General features: G+C 37.4%; 1 protein-coding gene across 1 annotated transcript in view; it reads left to right on the top strand.

Annotated features, from left to right (window-relative positions):
- The window catches only part of LOC113659556 (peroxidasin homolog), a 47,580-nt gene that overhangs the window by 12,699 nt on the left and 13,894 nt on the right, over positions 1-20,987 (top strand). The window contains exons 2-12 of the mRNA XM_027172420.2: positions 2,701-2,772; positions 3,553-3,624; positions 6,945-7,016; positions 9,232-9,303; positions 10,748-10,819; positions 11,293-11,462; positions 13,243-13,360; positions 13,462-13,631; positions 14,789-15,061; positions 15,384-15,500; positions 19,018-19,176. Of these exons, the coding sequence (XP_027028221.2) occupies positions 2,701-2,772; positions 3,553-3,624; positions 6,945-7,016; positions 9,232-9,303; positions 10,748-10,819; positions 11,293-11,462; positions 13,243-13,360; positions 13,462-13,631; positions 14,789-15,061; positions 15,384-15,500; positions 19,018-19,176 (1,367 nt within the window). The remainder of the gene's footprint in view (positions 1-2,700; positions 2,773-3,552; positions 3,625-6,944; positions 7,017-9,231; positions 9,304-10,747; positions 10,820-11,292; positions 11,463-13,242; positions 13,361-13,461; positions 13,632-14,788; positions 15,062-15,383; positions 15,501-19,017; positions 19,177-20,987) is intronic.

Raw genomic sequence — 20,987 nt, 5'->3', positions numbered from 1 at the left:
AAAACTTTTGCTTGAGAACGAAAATATACCGTTTTCATATTTTTACAAACTTGGATGTCGTGGTTAGTGTATGAAATTTCTTTCAACCACTAGATACTGTTTCTTCCAAAGACAAAAGGATCAGAACGGCCTCAGGTTGGGGTTTAATAGCTTAAAGCAAGAAATTTGCAAATCTTGTATAGAAGAATGTTTGTGTTATGAGCGAAGCCATATTCTATGTTGCTTCCTGTCCTGATAAGCCAACACAGGGACTGTGATAAGCCAACACAGAGCATACTGTAAACAATGCAGGGATCTGACTTGTAGAATAATATGCTGATTACACACAATGCCACATTGTCTTTAAACCTGCTTAACTCATAGTGTAACCTATACAACACAACAAGCTTCAACCATCTGCTTCAAAACATTCTTCAAAATTTTGGGAAACATTACAGTGAAAACCAGGATTAAGATAATCATATCTGAGTAATGTAGCATATTTACAGGTACATGTGTTTTTACTGAGGTTATATTACTGTGCTTGTTCTAATGTTATGGTTGCTATAGTAACTGCACTTTCATCGGGACTCGTGTAATCGACATGCCACGTAATCTAACAATTAAACATAACGAAAAGCAAATAATTGTTGCTGAGGTTTGTTTAATCGTCTGCTTTTGGTTTCTTGGTAACACGCAAGTTGTTTTGTTTTGTTTTGTTGATTTTAAGACCGAGGAAGACAAAATAGAAGCTGGTGAGAGGAGGACTGTTTATGGAAGCTAGCTTTTTTGTGGATTCTATATTTATGGTAATGTTAGATAGATTGATGTTTAAACATGGTACACAAAATCTGAAGAGGAAAAAGACATTTTAGACAAAGGTGCATCTTCTAGGTGGAAAATCTCTCTCTCGTTTTCTCTCTCTCTCTCTCTCTCTCTCTCTCTCAGTTTCTCTTCACTTGTTTTTCTTCAGTCCCTCCAGGAGATCAAGGAAACTCAGCGATATTCAAAGGAGCTTGAGATTTTCCAAAACACAGCTGATTTTCTGCAGATTTGGGCCGAGACGTGTCTTGTAACATCATCACAACATTCAGTTTTGCCATACAAGCCCTAAGCTCGCATCCACTGACGTGTGTTGGACACGAGCACAAATGTCATAGGAAGCAATTACAGAATCATCCTCTTGCATTTTCACCACTTCAAGTAGTTTTCTGCCATAAAAAGACATTTTTTATGACACTGCAGCAATTGCACAAATACTCCGTGAAAATCCTGGAGGGACCAATTGGAGATTGAATGCATGAGATTTATTTGGAAATGTATTGAGAACATTTCATTCCATTCCAATGATCAATATTTCTAGTATTTCAGTATATTCCATGGCCACCGACTTTCTATTATGTTACTCTTTTGCAGCCTCCATTAAGTTCTAGACAAATGACCGATTTCCTGTTCCAGACTGCTCTCCGATTATTTTCCCCTACATTACGTTCACTCAGGCACTCCACAGTGATGAGGTATTGGAAGGAGAATCGTATTTATGTTGGATTTTCGAGTCAGATATTTAACCTTTAACTGAAGAAAACTTCCCATTTCAGCAAGTCCAAACAGTCAGCAGTGTTTGTCCGAGTGCTGCATAGTTTCCAAGCGGTGCGGCAGCAGCTCTGTGCCGTTGCTGAAAGTATGGCCTGCAGCATTGTGAAAGGCCTGTGGAATTCAGCTCTGGCTCTGTCTGAGCATGCCACAACACACAAACAGCACTCGAGCTGGGCCCAGCGTCTACAAACAGGCAGTACCTACATGGCAGACGTGGAGCACACAGGGCTGAGTCATTTACTGACTTTATTCAACTGCAGCAGTGCAAAAAAAAGGAAAAAAATGAAATAAATAAACAAATAAATATAGTAATTCAGATTTGTATTTTTAAATCTATAGTTTTCCTAGCAAGTTCCGCAAAAAAAACAAGTTTTTTTTTTGTTGTTGTTTGTTTGTTTGTTTGTTTTTTGGGTTGAAATTTTTCTGTTAACTATTTTTTAATATGGTGCATTGTATGTCCTGAAATAATCCTTTAAATTAATTATGAACCAGGTTGAAGTTTATAGATCAGGAGTTTGTAACTCACCTGCAAGCAGAAAGCTATCTCTGTTGTGACTACAGCATGTTGTTTAGGGATTCTTTACATTAACCTGCTGACATATTTAGATTGCAGACAGCTTTCTAAAGAACATGGACACCAGATTATGCAGTTCCTACATAAAAATAGCGAAAAGGCCATCTTAAGGCTGATCTGGGATGCTTCATACCGCTTCATACCTTCAGGCTGCTCAGATTCCTAGTAGACGGTTTTTATTGTTTGTGAAGATCGAAGGCCAAAATGAGCCAAAGCCAGTAACCTAGGCAATCATGAATGTCATGGAATATTTTATTATGCTGGTTGTTGATTTTCAATTGTTTAAACAGTGTCTATGACAGAGAGCACACTTATCAATATTTCCTGAACTGTTATACACATAGTGCCATGTTTTGTGACACACCAATACAAGTAACATCACAGATTTGCAGTCAGAAGCACGGTTCGCATGTTGATGTCAAACCTGATGTTAAGGAGGTGTATTTTATTTTCTTATTCATACAAGCTTGTCTTGTCGAGTACGTGTCTATGTGTTCTTGTGTTGTATCTAATAATCCTCACTGCCTGCTTCTGTTTTAATGTTTTAACAGAGACCTGAGGTTTAACAAAATTAAAGACTTGCAGCCGGGCTCTTTCAGACGACTGAGGAACCTCAACACGCTGTACGTATCCCATGCTATCAGGCCTACTCGCTTTATTTTCATGAGACAAACTTTCCTGAGCGTGTGTTTACTTTGACAGCGTGTTCTGGGCCGCCGGTTTGTTCGGCAGGCCACACGTGCAGGTCACCTCATAATCCTCACAGAATGTTTTTTTTTTTTTATCTTAATGTTCTCTGAGCATTGTGTTTATGACAAATGCAAGTCTATGTATCATAGGTAACGAGCATCGACATCACACAGCTGCTCTGTAATACATTTAAATTTAAGTTTAAAAGTTCTGCAAATCTGGGTGTTAAGTTATGTTATGGTGTAGTATGGTTATAGCGCACATCTTCATGTTTTATTCCTTATACTACTATATACTATATAGAGACAAACAACAGCTTACAGGAACATCAGCAAAATATCACTGCACCAGAACATTGACTCTTGGAATAGATCAGTTTCTGGAACGAGGTTTGAAGCTTTCCTCTAAATGCTCCACTGATGATTTCTGAATGACCAGCAGCTGCATTACCATTATTCTCCATCTCTACATAACCTTATTTGTTATTTTAATAAGACATCTGATTTGTGTGAGAATCTGAAATCTGTTATAGACCTAAGCATGGAAAAATCTCATAGCATTCGCTTTGTGTCAGTGAAAGATTTTTGTTTTGTTTTAAGGAGTTTTCTTCATTTTTTCCACATAAAGTGTTCTTTGACAGAATTCCTGATCCTTAACTGTATAACCATCTGTTCTGTTCTGTTGTTTTGTTTTGTTTTGTTTTCTCCCCAAAGCCTTTTAAACAACAATCACATCCGAAGAATCCCAAAAGGAACGTTTGAGGACTTGGAGAACTTGAAATATCTGTGAGTGGACTCCTGCACTGACATTTGTTTCTCACCTGATATCGAGTGTTTGATTTTTAAGGAGAGGTCACGACGTGAGTCATTTCTATCCGCATGCAGACACTCCACATTAATCTCAATCATTCCGAGTAGAGTTCCCGCTTAACTGTGCTCTCCGAGAATCTCGAGACTTGACAACCATTGTTTGAGAAGGAAAACAAAACTTCACACATTACAGCACTTAATAGCCTGTGCTGTGCTTTGAGGTGTCTGAGATTTGTCACCTAAAGGCACGGGAGAACAGAGAAAGCTTAAATAACAGTCAGTCCTTCCCACACTTAACTTCTGTTAGTCATGTAGGTGATAAGAAAGCCTCAAATGTGCTGTCTGCATTTACATTTACATCCAGGCAGTATGGTCACGTTTCTGCTCTTTAATGTAACACCTGCTTCACCCATTTTAACGCCTTTATGCGTCTGTAGATTTTTCCCCAGGTCGACTAGCCGGCTGACTCATATGTTAACGTGCATTAATAATGAAAGAGGGTTTTCAGGGCATTTTCTTTAACTCTAAGGTGTCCAGCATAGCACTGTGCTGCTTAAACTTTATTCGTAATGGTAATTTTATTTTATTTTATTTTATTTCTTTCTTTATTTTTCCGAAAGGGTTTTAACATATTGTTCCTAGAATATTTTAAACACGGGTGATATACCCAAAACAAATTAATTTCAAATTATAGAAATGATTGAATAATATAACCAGACTGATTTATATAATATAAATAAATATAATAGTGCAATTGTAATGTAATCACCACATCAATTGATTCAACATTTTATGGTCATGTATTATTCTTATTATTATTATTACAGTGTATTATTCTGTGATAACACTATAATATACAGAATATGCTATAGAATACACATTTGTTGATTTTTTTTTGTCCTTTACCAGTGTTTTATTCCTTATGTTAATGGCTAAAGATGTGAGATTCATATACATATGACAGTTTCAAGCTAGTTTAGCAGCAGTTGCAGGTGAGAATGACCACAGAAGCATTTTCATTGCATGTTCGTCCACAGTATATTTATAGAACCTGTATTTTTAATGACGGTAATCTAGGGGTAAAAAAGACAGGAGTCATTCTCCTATTAGTCCTTATAGTGAGAGGGTGTGCTCCGTAGTGGAGAGGATATTGTTAAACAGTGAGGAATGCTGTGTGCCTGTAATTGTAGTCCTAATGAAACCGTTCACCTCTGAGTGTAATTAGTAAGCATGTAGCTTTAAAAGAGTCGCAGATTGCTACGGTCATTCTTGGGTCACTTCTTTATTTGCCTCGGAAGACCTTTGTTCAAAATGGGGCCATTTGGTCAGAAACAAATAAATATATATAATCATATAATCAGCTTTTGTGGGAAGCTACAGTTTAATAGTTCTGTTATGTTTTTCAGCAGGCGGCATGAAGTCCATTTTCTACAGTCAGTAAGTTTGTTAAATAAAGTTACGTGTGTGAGCACCCTGACACTTCAAATATCTCTACAGTCAGGTCCAAAAATCCAAACCAGACATTAGTTCATTCCTGTTATTACATCTGATATCATTATGGCCCTGGTCTAAAACCCAACCTTAATCCTACAGACTGTGGTTTGGAAAAGACTCTTTCAAGCTGAGTCAGTTTACAGATGACTCAACCTTAGACAATAGCACAAACGCATGACCTCTGCCGTGCGGGTTTGCTTCAAATTGTCTTGAAATGACTCCTTAATTGAGTGTTTAAGACTTAAGGATCTTGCTGAGTGAAATCGGATTAGTGCCAAATGATGTTTCTAGGCAAGATTTAGAACAAATATTCTCAGGGATATTAAAAAAATTGCATTGGTACAATGTGTAAAGTTCTTTAAGTATGATTTGGAATTTGATTCGGAGTCGTTTTATGAATCGGCTATTGGAAAGAAACGGATACTGGGGATTATTTAAAATTTCTGGCATCTGGTAAAAGTAATTAGTAACGAGAGTCTGATGTGCTTACTTGGTGGTCCACATGGAACTTAAACCTGATTTATTACTTCCATTTCTGTACACCTGTATAAGGTTCAAAATTTCCTTCCTGTTTGAATTTCTCTATATTGAATTATTTCATATAATATAATGCATTGAAAACAGCAGACTTTTCTAAAGTACTGTATGTTTCTCTTCAGCATATATCTCGTAGTTTTCAAACCTGCTTAGTTTACATTTACATTCTTTTCAAATTACTTATTGAACAGCACAATCCCAGCAGCAGAACCTATAGACAAGATTAAAATGTAAATGAATATAAATGTTGTAAATTTTCATGTTGCGTGTTTTCATGTTCAATGTTTTGTGGTTCATTTGGAATAATTTATGGGCAGAAAACGATCATTTTGGTAAAAAAAAAAAAAAAAAACAAGCTTTTTTTTGTATTATTTAGCCTGTTATTTACTTATATCTTTTAATAAATTCATCCCACGTTTATGTTTTGATGGTCCAATAAGTATGAATGAATTGTATTGGCCTCATTTGTGTTCTATAATTGATTGTTAATGGAGTCCTTCAGGTTCTCCATATATTTACTTTAATGCTTGACCAAACACTCAGCAGTTGCTGAGTCTGACTGAGATGTATTTTTGTAAGGAAACATAATATGTGGAAAATCAACAGTCAAGCTTCAAGAGTATTTCTATTAGTTAGCCAAACTCTGAACAGCTGACTGCTTCAACCCCCCACTCCCTAGAGGAGAGACTGAGTTTCTGTTTCCCACGGTGCATCTCTGCTTTGCCAGCACCAAACTTTCATGTCCATATGTGCAGTCACCCCTTCACATTCCACTGTCTTTGATAAAGCAAACCATTTCAGTAACAGACAATATGCTGGCCTTCTTGTCCTGTCAGATCACTGCTCTGGGCTAAGCGAACAGGTTTAAACATGCAGGGTTTTCTTCTGTCTAATATATACTTTGCTTTTAGATTTGTGAATTGCTATCATTAACATATCTGTTTAAATCTGTACCTATGTATACTTGTAAAAAACAGACATGTATAGATGTAAAAAATTCAGCGTTGCAAGATCAAGCAACAGAAACTGTACCTGTTTGATATAAATACATTTCAGATAGCTGTTGGCTGTTGTACTGCTGTTGTAATTGTGTATTTTTTCCCTTCGAAGTATGTCACATGATTCCTGTAAATTCTAAGCTTAATAAAAAGCTCTAATATACCAAAAGACAAAATGATTTGGAGAATGATTTAATTATAGAACTAGCATTCTCACATTAGTCCATATTGCCTGGGTTTTCTTTAACACACCTGTTTATTTCACAGCTATTTGTACAAGAATGAAATCCAGTCGATAGACCGACAAGCGTTCAAGGGCCTGGTCTCTCTAGAACAACTGTAAGTGACTTTTTTTTATCTTGCCCTGTCTTGTTTTACTCTGTCTTCATGCCTTCTTTTCTTATAAATTTCTCTTCTCATGAGAAGACTTGGCAATTTTAATAGGGTCAGTTTATGTGGTAAGATATGTAGGGATCAAAGTAAACAAAGTCTGTGGCCGAGCCATGAATCATTTTGACAGCAAAGCCATGCACCTGACATGTAACTCTAAAGGCCGGGCGTGTTACTGACAACATCCATGCAGCATGTGCAGCGAGCTGTTTTTGTAGTGTTAACCTATGACCCCTAACCTCTGGATCTGGCACATCTGGTCCCCATGACAAAATGAGCACATTTCGGGGCCTCCTATCTGACTATACAGGAAAAGGGACTAGTAGTAGTATTTGTGATAGCAATGGTACCCTCTACTCTTCTCTAGTAATAGTATTAGCATTAGTAGTAATAATTCGAAGTAAGTAGCAGTCGCGATATTAGAAATAGCATTAGCAGTAGTCATAATGATAGTAATAGTAGCAGTAGTGGTAGTAATTGCATTAGTGGCAATAATAATAATAGTAATATTATTATTAGTAGTAGTAGTAGTAGTAGTAGTAGTTGTAGTTGTAGTAGAAATAGTAGTAGTAGTAATTGCATTTGTGGCAGTAATAATAGAAGTAGCAGTAGTAGTAGTCAGGGTAATGGTAATAACAGTATTAGCAGTAGTAATAGTTGTAGTTGTATTAACTAGCAGTAGTAATAGTGATAATAGGAATAGTCTAACTACTATTAGCAGTAGTAATAGTATTATCATTCATGTTATTATTATTAGCAAATGTAATAGTTATATTAGTAGAAATGGCTAGCAGTAGTATTGGTATTAGGAATCATAATAGGATAGTGATGGTATTATTATTATCATTATTATTATTACTGTTATTATTATTGAGTGGTAGTAGTAGTGAGTAATGCCTCATTTGCTGAATCTTGTGTTAATTATTGTTGCTTTAATTATAGCTTGCATGGCTTTTGGGTTTCACTAGTTGAATTCTCCAGTTCGCACCCAGCAGCCAGCTCTTCCAAATCATTCTGACATGCATCACAGGGCAGAATAAGAAAGTAAAGTACTGCCTGCCATCTTCCACATGCATGAGCTAATAGATGGTCACGATTGGTTAGTGTTGCCGTGAATAAGTGAGAGTTCTCCATCCCTCTTTCTCAGGGAGCATATTCAGTTAGCCCTCGGGTCATGGAAGGATGTGGCATCGCAGGGACAGAACAAGAGGGCAAACGCATTTATGCTGTGCCTGTAGGGCAAAACACTTAACCAAATGTTTATAACTCCTAATTATTTAGCCTTTTGCTATGTGTATGTTTATTACTGCTGGTTTATTTCTCCCATAGGCATTTAAACCTTTCTCAGCAAAACCTCAAATATGTGTGAGAAAGTCAGAAATGATACTAACACAGCTTATTTTGCAGATGCCTGTGTTTTATTATCATGTATTCAGTTTAGTTTGATTGGGTAATGACAAACCAGACCACTCGTTTAAAAAAAGCATATAGTCAATGCATTCTTTCGGCTCTGTCAGCTAAAACTGGTATAATAGCATTAAACAACAGCAACCACCAAAACTGACTAGAAGACTGAAATCCATACAACTTCTGTTAGATTGATGTTTTAGATTTAAAACCTGTACCTTTGTTTCATTTGCATGTTGGCCTTTTAACTATAGACTTAAATGGTTATTTTATATTCTATATAATTCTGTCATTTTATATTACTGACTAGTTTTGTACAAAGTAACAGATATGAATATAATTGATTTGTGTCTATTGTTATAAGCCGTCTGGCACAAAAACAAGCTAGCTATGAATAAGCAAAATAAATATAAAAAATTGCCAGGTTTTCAATTGTTGCCAAAAATTGTTGCACATGATCCAGTTGATCTCCCTTTTTTTTGTTTTGCTCTTTGATTTTCTGCCAGTTAAGCAAATGCTGGAAAGACATTTTCTCATGGGTGTTTTTTTTTTTTTTTTCTGAGCAATCACATACTGAAACTCTTACGAATCTCTTCTGGGTGTGTTAGTATTAAACCACATGCCTATCAAATTCATATTTATGCTGAAAATTGAAATAAAAAATATTTGGAATACTAAAGCAGAAACAGAGGAGCAACAGTTCCTGTAAGAAATAAATGCACAGTATTTATCATGTCTCTTCTTTCTTTTCTTACAGATATCTCCATTTCAACAACATTGAAGCGTTAGAACCCGAGTCCTTCATTCACTTGCCCAAGCTGGAACGACTGTGAGTCCCTCCAGGATATCATCTCACTGATGTTTATCCTTTAGGATCCATTCATTGTACCATTTTTAAACATTAATATGAGGCTTTGGACTGCAGATCAAAGCAGTCATGTAGATGCATGAGGGTGATCTCAGACACTGCGTAAACTCTATTCATGATAATAGTGATCGTATTGCTTGTTTTGCAATGGCAATGCCCTGAATGAACTGAAAAGAACCGACATGACATTGGAGTATGTTGGCATTTTTACATTTACAGCATTTGGCAGACGCCTTTATCCAGAGTGATGTACAAAAGATTCTGTTCTCAAATTCCTGCAAAATCTGGAATGACTTTTTTTATATACATATTTTATAGTTGTCCTTTTTTTTTTTTTAAATGTAATCAGCCCCGTGGTGATGTGGAGAATTTTTACAGCAGCATCAGCTTTCAGTGTTGCATCTGTGGAATGTATGTATATTGTGAAATCAAAATCTGTCTTACTTTGCCCAAAATTATACATGAACCAGACTTGCAGTGAAGATGACCACTGGAAAGCATTTATTCCCCCAACAAACCCGCTCCATTCCTCTATCCCCACCCCTCCATTCCTCTTGGATTTCATACCAGATGTTTGGAGTTTGGTAACTGCTCTGATTCCTTTATTTCACCTCTGTTTACGGGTGATGTGCTGGAATCCAGCCATTCGTTTTCCAGTCCCTCTGAGAACAGGATGGAGGAGCCACCTGGGCTAACACAAAGAGAGAAGGAAATACAGGGGACTCTTAAAGATCCCAGGTGCAGGAAGTGCTTATAAAGCTGCTGCTGCTTGCTGAAAAAAAATATTGTTTTTTTCCCCAGACATATCAGAATGGAATATTTTTGTAGGTTAGTGTGTCCATGGGACATATGCCAGATGGAAAGAGGAAGTGTCTCTCAGCTCAGCCTGTGCTTAATGGAAGATGGCACTGTTTCTGAATATACAGCAAGCACGCTCATCTGTTTTTAATGCTGCTAAATGATCGATGATGAATTCTGTTTGAAGGTCCAGAACATGTTTGGTAAAGAGCGAAGGAGTGATTACACAAACTCTGGGAATGTGGTTTTATTATTTCCTGTATAAAATAAGACCGTCTCAGAGGACTAGCCTGTAAGGGAGCATATGGTCCTCACAACTCGGAGGACAGCGTTGACCAGTTTCATGCAAAAGATTTGCAACTGATTCTCGTTACCATATTTTGTCGTTACGAAATGTTCGCATTGCTATAAATGTAAATTTCTGAAGTATTTATTATCACGTATACACTGTAAAATATCCTGTAAATACATCAGAAAGAATGTTTAAACTCAAGCATTCCAGTACTGATGCCATTTTATAGGATGTATATCATCGAATTTGTGGAGAGATAGGATATTCACTCAATTCGTGACACTATTTTTGTGTTATTTTGTCTGCTTTTTATAGGTTTTTGCACAACAACAGAATAACACACCTTGCACTGGGGACTTTCTCCCATCTACAGTCCATGAAGAGACTGTGAGTGCTCAGAGCAAATGCAAAACAGCACACAAGAGGAAGGTCACATAATGCAGGGCAGTCTCAAATTCTGAGATAACTGTAAAAGTCTGATGTAAAGAACAAGTCCAGCTGAGCAATCTGAGTAATTGTACTAAGAAACCTGACATTGAGAGATTAGAAGTTAAAAAAAAACAGAATGAATGGATGTTATCAGTGTCAGGTTTTATGTGTAAGGCTGCTTCGTTGTTTTAAATCCTACATAGAAATAAGGGTCATCTTGCCTCTGACTTTTTTTAATGATTTGCATTGCGATATTTACATTTCCCATTATACATGTTAACATTTACAATACAGTTCAGCTTTTTTTAAAAAGTGCAACATGTAAACAATGTTCATATCCCTTACTGTTAGATAAAATCTAATTGACTGGAGATAAAAGTAGTAAAATCTAACTGACTGGAGATAAAATCTGTGTGTGTGTCACTGCTTAGGCGTCTGGACTCAAACACACTGAATTGTGACTGTGAACTTCTGTGGCTGGCAGACTTACTGAAGCAGTACGCAGAGTCTGGTAATGCCCAGGCTGCTGCCACGTGTGAATACCCCGGCCGTCTGCAAGGCCGATCCGTGGCCACCCTCACGGCAGTGGAGCTCAACTGTGGTAAGGCAGTTAGGAATACCTGTTCATTCATGCATCTATCCAGTCAGCCATTCATGTGCTAGCAGCGCAACACATCAATAGGCACAAGGCAAGCTTCATGAATGTTCACAGCAAATGTAAGTCTGTGCTGGTTTGAGTATCTCACAAACTTTTCATCTCCTGGGATTTTCACTTACAACCGTATAGGGTTTACACAGAATGGTGCACAAAACAAAAGGCATCTAATAAGCAGCAGTGCTAAGGATCGAACCCTCGTCTTGGTGAGAGGTCAGACTGGTTCAAATATTGATTTAAGTAACAGCTCTTTACAACCGTGGTGAGCAGAAAAGATCATTCGATTGGTGGACCTGGGATTCAAATTCACAACCTTCTGGTGAGTGGTCCAACACCTTAACCACTAAGCTACCTCATCCTACATCCCAATTAAGTGTAGCAACTGTTTTAGGAGCACAGAGTCTAATATTTATTAATAACTTCACTTAGAGTAAAGTAACAAATCCTGTAAAAAAAATCCAATCCAGTGATGCAGAATGTGTAGCTGGTTCTAATTCAACCATGTTTGATGTGCAAAAATGGGAAAAATATCAACGTTATCTAATAATTTCCTGGTTGTTTTTAAATTCTAAAAATCCATTTCAATCGAAGGTAACAGTGATCTGAATAAATTACAGCTGTTAGGGATGTAGAAATATCTCCACACTCATACTAAGACATACTTAGAGTGATATTAGTGACATTGCTTGTATGAATGCAGGGAAAGAAGTATGTTTCCAGATGTAACACTGTTGATGTATTTAGCCTCCTACACATTGAGCTTTCTGCCAGAGTGAGTTGTGGGTCAACTGTAACTCCCTGAGTCTCAGGCATCTGCTAAACAAATGAAGGTCAATCCTACAGGGAGGCAGTGCAATCAGCAGTAAAGGAAGGCAGGCGTCAGCCTTATTCATATCACTCAGATGTGGGCAAACATGAGCTATTTTGTTTCCCAAAGCAAGTTTCCTCTTGTTTCATTGAAAATGAGGTAGAAAGCTTTAGTGCTTTCTCTTACGTAATCCACGGATTTTCAAGTACACGGCAGCTGTCTATGTACTACAAAGAAGCCACAAACTCCTGTGGCTAATTTGCCACGAACGTGCCCAGGCTTGTTGGTGTAAACCATCTCATAATGCGTCTACAAGGCTATGCACTGGAATGTCTCCCTCTCGCAGGAATGATACACAGTGAGCTGGAGCAGCTGTGAAAACACATCATGGCTCAGTATGGCATTGCCATTCTAGTGTATTTGGTGTGGAATAGTGGCAGTTTAAGTGTGGCTGGCAAACAGAGCTATAATGATCATGTCAGAAAGCATAAATAGGGCAAGCAGTGGTGTGTAGTGCAGGGGACAGGCAGGATGCCAAATGGACATGAACACACAACTGACTGCTTTGTGTTGCAGCATTTAAGATGGCAGAATGGGTATGGCTTCTTGATTTATTGAGAACTGGTGCATATGAGAAAAAAAGATATATGTCTGGATGTTGAATTACAGAAGTTATGGCTTCAGCAGCTTATTCTACCATTCACACCGTGCTGTAAAGACACCAGGTTTCTCATTATGTGTGCAGACATTATTGGTGTGGTGTTGTGGCCCTCAGATGTCCAAATGTCTGACTTCTTCTGTTCATTTCTGTCTGTAGTATAGTAATCCACATCAGTAACATTATTCTGTTCTGTATTTTTCCTTTCTTGCACCAATCCTCCCCCTGCCCCCATTTCTCTACACCACTTTTGTGTATAGAGGTTCCTCGGATCACATCAGAGCCACAGGATGTGGACGTGACCTCAGGGAACACTGTGTACTTCACATGCAGGGCAGAGGGCAATCCCAAACCCCAGATCATATGGCTGAGAAACAAGTGAGAGCAACTTTGAATCTAAGAAAAATCTTTTGCACAGCGCTAATAATTTTGGCTTTATGCCAGATTGAATTGTTATTAAACATTGTTTGTTTTTACAGCAACGCCCTTAACATGCAAGATGACTCGCGCATGAATCTTTTGGAAGATGGCACCCTGATGATTCAGGACACAAGGGAAACTGACCAGGGCATATACCAATGCATGGCCAAAAATGTCGCCGGCGAGGTCAAAACAGGAGAGGTCACCTTACGCTACTTTGGCACACCGTGTAAGGCTCACACATTCATATGACTGTCCCATATCACTGAAATTTCTCACTGTTACCCTACTTAAAGCTTCAGGCTCATCTTCTCACAGAAGACCATTCTTCATATAATTATTTTCATCAGTAACCATGATGAGAGCTTTGTTTTCGTACGCTCTGCTTTCATACTTGGTTGTTGACTGTTTATGGGAATCAATCCGTGAGCCTTTTTCTCCTGTTTTCTGTCAGCTTATTGCATTTTTTTAAGCATTTTTTTTTTAAACCAGCCATCTGAAATACGTGTAAAGCTTTAAAGAAAGGATTTTCATATCTGTAGTGAGTACACTGATAATAATTCCCAGGCTGGAATAAATATATGCACCCTTGCATTTGATAGCTGATATAATGCCTTTTTTTTATTAATAATAACCTTCTGTATCTACGGACTAGCAAACTGAATCCAATAAGTCATTTGTAATAACGGAGAAGTCCTAGTAAAGGATGTTGGGTTCACAACGATTCACAAAACTGTAGAGCCCAGAAAACTGGATGAAGTTCAGTGACTAGATTTCTAAACATGAAAAACTTCGGCATCTGTATCAGATCATACGTTACACTTTATCTGTTCAGACCAAAAGAGTGCAGTGCTGGAAACATCATACAAGAAAGGTGTGAGATTTTACAGACTTGCTGATTTCTCGTTATATTTTCCCTCTAGGTTCTGATTAGTAATATGACGACGTGGCTCGTTTAACAAAAAGCCAACAGTTTAAAGACGAATTGTCAGAGGAGTATGCGTGAAATTCAAAACAGATGTGTCTCATCTGTACAGAGTCTGCAGCGCAAGTCAAAATTGGTAATGTGCAGCAGCAGCGTTTGAATTGTCTTATTTATAGTCCAAAACTAAAAATTAAACACCACAGCCATTCAAACATGTTAGATGTACAATTAATAATTTATTTATTTTTTCAAACGGTCTTCCAAGCAGGTTTTGTGAGAGTTTGGGAGCATGAAACAAATGCATTCGATCCTATGAGTGGTAGAGTCATGACCTTTTTATGCTGGTTCATAATTCATGTGAATAGACCATTGTTCTTCCTACTCTTGGTTATCAGGTAATCATTCTTCCAGGACTGGGAAAACTGAATGGTGTATTTGTCTTCTGTTCCAATCCTATGTAGCTCGGCCTAGTTTCGTGATCCAGCCTCAGAACACAGAGGTGCTGGTGGGAGAGAGCGTGACTCTGGAGTGTAGCGCCACAGGGCAACCTCAACCCCGGGTGACATGGACAAGAGGGGACCGCAGCGCTCTACCCAGCAGTCCTCGCATCAGCATCACATCCTCAGGCGGGCTTTACATCCAGAACGTCAACCAGGCAGATGGAGGCCAGTACACCTGCTACGCCAGCAATAACATAGACACCATCGACGCCACTGCCTACATCATAGTGCAGGGTAAGCGAGAAGAAGAGAAACATTTTTTTTTTTTAAAAAACGTACACAAACACTTGTTACCAAAAAAAAAGAACAGAAAAGAGCATATCAGGTTCTTGACTCAAGAAAGGTTTTAATATTTGTTAATATCAAGTAATTAGACTTTCTTTGTTAAAGTTTCTCTGAAGTCCCATGCATCAGTGGAAACATATATGACAACAAGATAAAAGAAAACAGCAAAGAGCAAAGGTTCATTTCTGTTTATTCTCTCACTTCTAAAACTAGTGCTGCCTCACTCTAACTATAAATCAGTCGCACCTTTCTGTATGTGTTTCTCCTGCAGCTGTTCCTCAGTTCACAGTGACACCACAGGACCAGGCGGTGTTAGAAGGTCATACAGTTGATTTCCCCTGTGAAGCTACCGGCAATCCTGAGCCTTTCATAACCTGGACACGCAGCGGTGAGATCATTTAATGGACCTATATTCTATATACATTAAACTATTTCGTGCACGCTATTTTTTTATCCTCAATTTTTAAGATCGTTCGGTTTTTTTGTCACACACATACACACATTATACCATTTTTTACACTATGAGCTTAAGTCAGGTCTAAGTGTAAACCCAACCACTGAAATATATTATTATGGTATTTGATCCTGATGAGTAATAGTTAAAGAAAAAAAAAGTAATTCAGGAAGCCATCCTTAGGTGAGAAATTTTACAGAAGACCTGAAGTGCAAGGTGCGATTTCTTTTTGTTGCTGTGTCATTGTTTCGTTTCTGAAGAGAAAAATTGCCAACAGAAAAAATCCTTTATCTGCTGTATGTTCTGACAAACTTAATGTTTCTATAAAGCTAATCTTGTTTCTATAACACTAATATTTCTATAAAGCTAATCTAAAAGTTAGTCTATTAAATATGAGTGGGTGATTGTGTAAATGTGTCACTCAGAACCACTCCAGCACCAGATGGCCTTTATTTGGTCCCGAGAGATAAGAGAGAGAGAGATATGGTAATGTACCATAAATTCCACCTTTCATTCATTTATTCATTCATTTCTCTTCAGCTAGTGCTTTATCCCAGTCAGTGGAATTTATTCTGCTCAGCACTCAGAGGAACACTGACATGGGGAGAACCTCCACATGTGAACCTCTTCGGAGACAGTATCCAGAACTGGGCTTATAAGATATTTAGTAATGTTTCAACAATGATCTGCCTGCATGCATAAGAACATCACAATTTACAAATTGTACTGTTGCAGCAATTCTGAACAAATACAATCATGCAATGTGATATTATACTAACATAAAAGGCAAGGACTAAGCCAAACACTGCCTGTGATACAGTAACATATCTTTCATCACTAAACGATTGCTATAACAAATCGGACTATTACCAACATCCATAAAATCATCTGTCAATTACACGTGAGGAAGAGGATGATGAAGAGCAAAACAGGTTCCAACCAGAGTCAGGGGTATCTGTGCTTTATGACTATGTGTTTGGGTTTTCTGAGCAAGATGTTATTGAAAAAGAAGCCATGTGTTATAAAGTCCTTGAATTACTCACCATCCTTATCATCGTATTTGCCTGATAGTAGAACAACAAGATGAGTTCACAAAAGTTTTAAATAAACAAGTTCATTAATTCAAAAATAAAGGACTGCCACAAGCTGACCTCAAATCCACATCATTCAGTCTCCTTATCTGCTTTTCTGTCTTGATTAGTTTGTGAGTTAAGAGTGAAAACTAAGAGTCGTAATGGCATTTTCGCCCTTTTTTGTCATATTGTTCATCATGCATACTATACATCATCATCTGCTAAATGAAATCAGCAGTCTCATATCTCATCTTTTTCTTTTTTTTCTCTTTTCTTTTTCAGTCTCATCTTTTTCTCTTAGCATATATATACATACATATATATATATATATATATATATATATATATATATATATATATATATATATATATATATATATATATATATATATACAGCATATAAGGATATAAGGTCACAGTATATAATGCCAGTTTGGAGCTCTTTAACAAGCGACCAGGTGATTTGTACATGCTACGTGCTATAGCACTCGACGCTGGTGCTACGTGAGTGTTCCTGGTCGACTGCTTCGAGCTGTTGTTGCCACTAGAAGTTTTCATTTCACCATAAAAGCACTTTTGATGGGGCTGAAATTTCATGTTCTAATTTGTGGCAAAGCTTCCTATTACACTGCCAGGTTTAAAGTCACCGAGCTCCTCATTACACTCCATTTTACCGCCACTGTTTGTCTCCGGAGTCTACGCCACGGCTATGAGTTTCATTTTATGAATTTTAGCAACTGGTGTAACTGAAACAAATGCTCTTGCAATTGTTCTGATACAAGTGAATCTTGGTCACATCTGCTCTCAAGCTTGGTCAAGACCTTTTGTCCAATATTCTGCAGGTTTGCAATTTGCAGTGTTGTCTTTCTATTTCTATACATAAGTTCTGCAGGCATGATGGAGGGCACACTTTGCACCTCTGGTGTTTGGGGTTTAATTCCTACCTCCGTCCTGTGTGGTTGCATGCCCTCTATGTGCTTTTGTTGTTTCGTAGGTGAGTGAGTGTGTGTACGATGGGTTTGTACCCAGGGTGTGTCCCACCTTGTGCTCAAGCCCCTGTGAGCTTATGTAAGATAAGTGCTACAGGAAATGGAAATCATGCAACACATAAAAATACAAAGGTTTAATGAAGGGAACATTTCAGACTGCAAGGCTGAAAACCAAGTGATTAATCACTAAATATCTTATAGGTTAAATATCTTATCACGTGTTCTCCCCATGTCAGTGTGGATTTCCTCTGATTGCTGGACAGAATGGATTTCAGTAGATTTCCACTATCACACTGACCAGGATAAAGCACTTGCCTAACAGATAAATGAATGAATAAATGAATGAATGTTAATCGTACATATCTCTCCCTCGAGGTTACGTACGAGTCTCTCGGGACAAAACGAAGGTCAAGTTCATTAACACAAGCGCTTATCTGTTGCTCAAGCGGTGCTGCATGACATATTTAGTAGTCAGTTAGTCAGAAAATATAGCAGACGTGTGCAAACAATAACTAACTGATAATTGGAGAAAAAAATTTGTCTTTGGAAATGTGACTCAAATCCTGTGTATAAAAAGGGAAACTCTGAAAAGGGGTCAAAAGTATGAACAGTTAGTACATCCTCTGTACATTTTAGTGGGACTTGTGTCTCCTGGTTCATTGTGAGCCCTTGAATAAACATGTTTCGAGCAGCTTCATGCTTTGCATCAATAACTTACTGTTTGCTGATATATGTACGCAAACATGATGTATGTACGCAATTTTTCAAGCTAAAATAACACGGAAAATCACAACTTGGTCCAAATTGAGCTGTTACATGAAATGTAGTAATTGAATCTGGATAAAAATACATTTCTCCTATAAATACAATCAACTTTATTTCATGTCTTGTCCATGCTCATCTTATTGACGTTATAGTGCCAGAAACGCTGCATGGTTATGGATTAAATACATAATCAAAATATATTATTTAGATCTCAGTTAAAATGTACATGTTCGAATTTGCTGACATTGTCATGACATTTTTAATCATAGCATTTATTCTGTGTTATTTTATAAATATTGGATATTACTTTGATAAAATATTGTGTTAACTAAATTAAAAATTATAAATGTATTATAAAGTATTCCCACATAGATTTGTGTCAACTGACTTGAATTAAAGTAATGTCTGGCTTATAGACTATCTGAAGAAAAGCATAAATACTTTTTGTCATAATAATACTTTATGGTTGGGGTATTTTTTAATTAAATCCAAATATCGACTTGGTAAGTCGAAATAAATAGATGCTAAGCCACAAAAGGAGCTAAGTTTTGTCAAAATTATGACTAAACAATTAAAAATATATATATTTCTTAAGTTTCTTGTCTTTCTCTCCTGAAATTCCAGGCAGTCCTCTCCAGGTTGATGGACGCCATGTGATCCTGTCCACAGGCACGCTGCGTATCTCTCGAGTGGCCCCTCATGACCAGGGCCAGTATGAGTGCCAGGCTGTCAACGCTGTTGGCTCTGTTAGGGCATCTGTGCAACTTAACATCCAACAAAGAGGTAAGATTTTCAGCAGCATCTTGATAGACTTAACACATCATTTATTCTGTGCTGGAAACGTGTCAGTTTGGCACGTAACTTGTTATATCGGCTACTATCCCTACTTATAAGCCGTTATCAGTGAACATAAATCATGGGTCTGCAATACTGAAGGAATATCAGAGAAAAAAACATATAATATAAGGCACAAATATTCCTAAGATTGCTAAAGTGATATATTTAATCTTTGGAATATGATTAAACTGCTATAAAAATATATATATAACTATACTAATATATACTATACTAACTATACTTAATAGCACCATAGGCTGTTGGAGTAGAGATTGTATGATTTGGTATCAAACAATATACAAATCTTTGTGTTTGTAAGAATTGTCAAGTAAAAAAATATATATTTACGTGTGCATGTATTCATATATTGATATTAATTTCAGCTAAAAATAGTTTCTTGAAGGAAATCAGCAGGATTTTTCTGTTTTAGATTTTTGTGAGTGTAGCTGATAAACCATATAAGCGATTTTTTTTAATGAAGGAATCAAATTAAATAAATAAAACAGAAAACAAAATAAAAAACAGATGCAGATAGGAGGTTAAATTTTTTTTCTCCAGGCCATCTGTTTGAGACTAGAGGTGTACATTTTGGACTAGGTTTTTGTAGAACATTAACAAAAATGTCTTGTGAACAGCAGGATTAGATTTTTATGACATTAGATAAAGTTCATGGGACAAAGGAAGTTAATGTGCTGCATTTACATCATCCTTAGTTACTGCCTGGTCATGATGATCTAAATGAATGCTATGTTTATATTTTGGGATTTAGAGACCAAAGATTTGGAAACACATAAAAATAATGCCCTGCAACTAAGACAGATACACGCACGCACACACACACACACACACACACACACACACACACACACACACACACACACACACACACACACACAGCAGATTGTAACTAACTCCCTCCTAACAAGGTTCTAGTTCTAGTATTCTGAGTCTCTGATGTATTTGTAATAGCATGATGATATGTTTCTGTTGGCTACAAAACACTACGTAGTCACTTTGGGCATCTGTTAAATACTGCAAAAGTAAACATAGTTTATTGTTTTTGCATGATCTAACCATTTAAAAAAAAGCCAATCTAATTAGATTCAGGACAGACAGCCAACAATGCAGTGCGAAGTTGCTTCAAGCTGGCATTCGAAAATGTTCATCTGAATCATGATCAATATTTTGACCAGTTACCAAGCAAATAGTAAAGGGGCAGCAAGGACGAAAGAAGCAGAATTCCATGTTCAACTCTGACCCATGTCAGTGCCAGTGTTTTAGACATGACATCAAGGTTTCATTTGAAGAAAAGGCACAAAAAAATTTAGTACGCTCTACACGCTTCATTTTGCCATATCTTAATTTTTAACACTTTCTAATCAGCCAGAGATTCAGGAGGATTTAAAAGCTAAGACAGAGCAAGAAAGCCTGGGAGCCGATCCCTGGAGCTCATTCGTCGTTTACATACAAAGAAGGGTGGCAATTACTGCAACAATGCCCCCGTAAAATCTTCATGACAGACATGTAGCAGAGGCTCTGTGTGAGTCTTAAACCAGCTCTTAAGTGAAATTACAGGCTTAGGGGACAACCCAGGAAAGCGCATGGCTTTGTAATTCCCACACGACAAGATGTTTTCTGTGTAGTAACGGTTGTTAACGCAAACATCAAAGTGCGGCTACGTAATGCCCACCTTCATAAACATGTGAGTCTGGTTTGAGTTTCTGCCTCTTCGGGGTTTCCACTATGCAGGTTGAAAG

Source organism: Tachysurus fulvidraco, chromosome 12 (genome assembly GCF_022655615.1).
Source record: "Tachysurus fulvidraco isolate hzauxx_2018 chromosome 12, HZAU_PFXX_2.0, whole genome shotgun sequence".
In the NCBI taxonomy this organism is placed as follows: domain Eukaryota; kingdom Metazoa; phylum Chordata; class Actinopteri; order Siluriformes; family Bagridae; genus Tachysurus; species Tachysurus fulvidraco.
The sequence above is the reverse complement of the archived record's forward strand: the minus strand, read 5'-3'. Positions and strand labels throughout refer to the sequence as shown.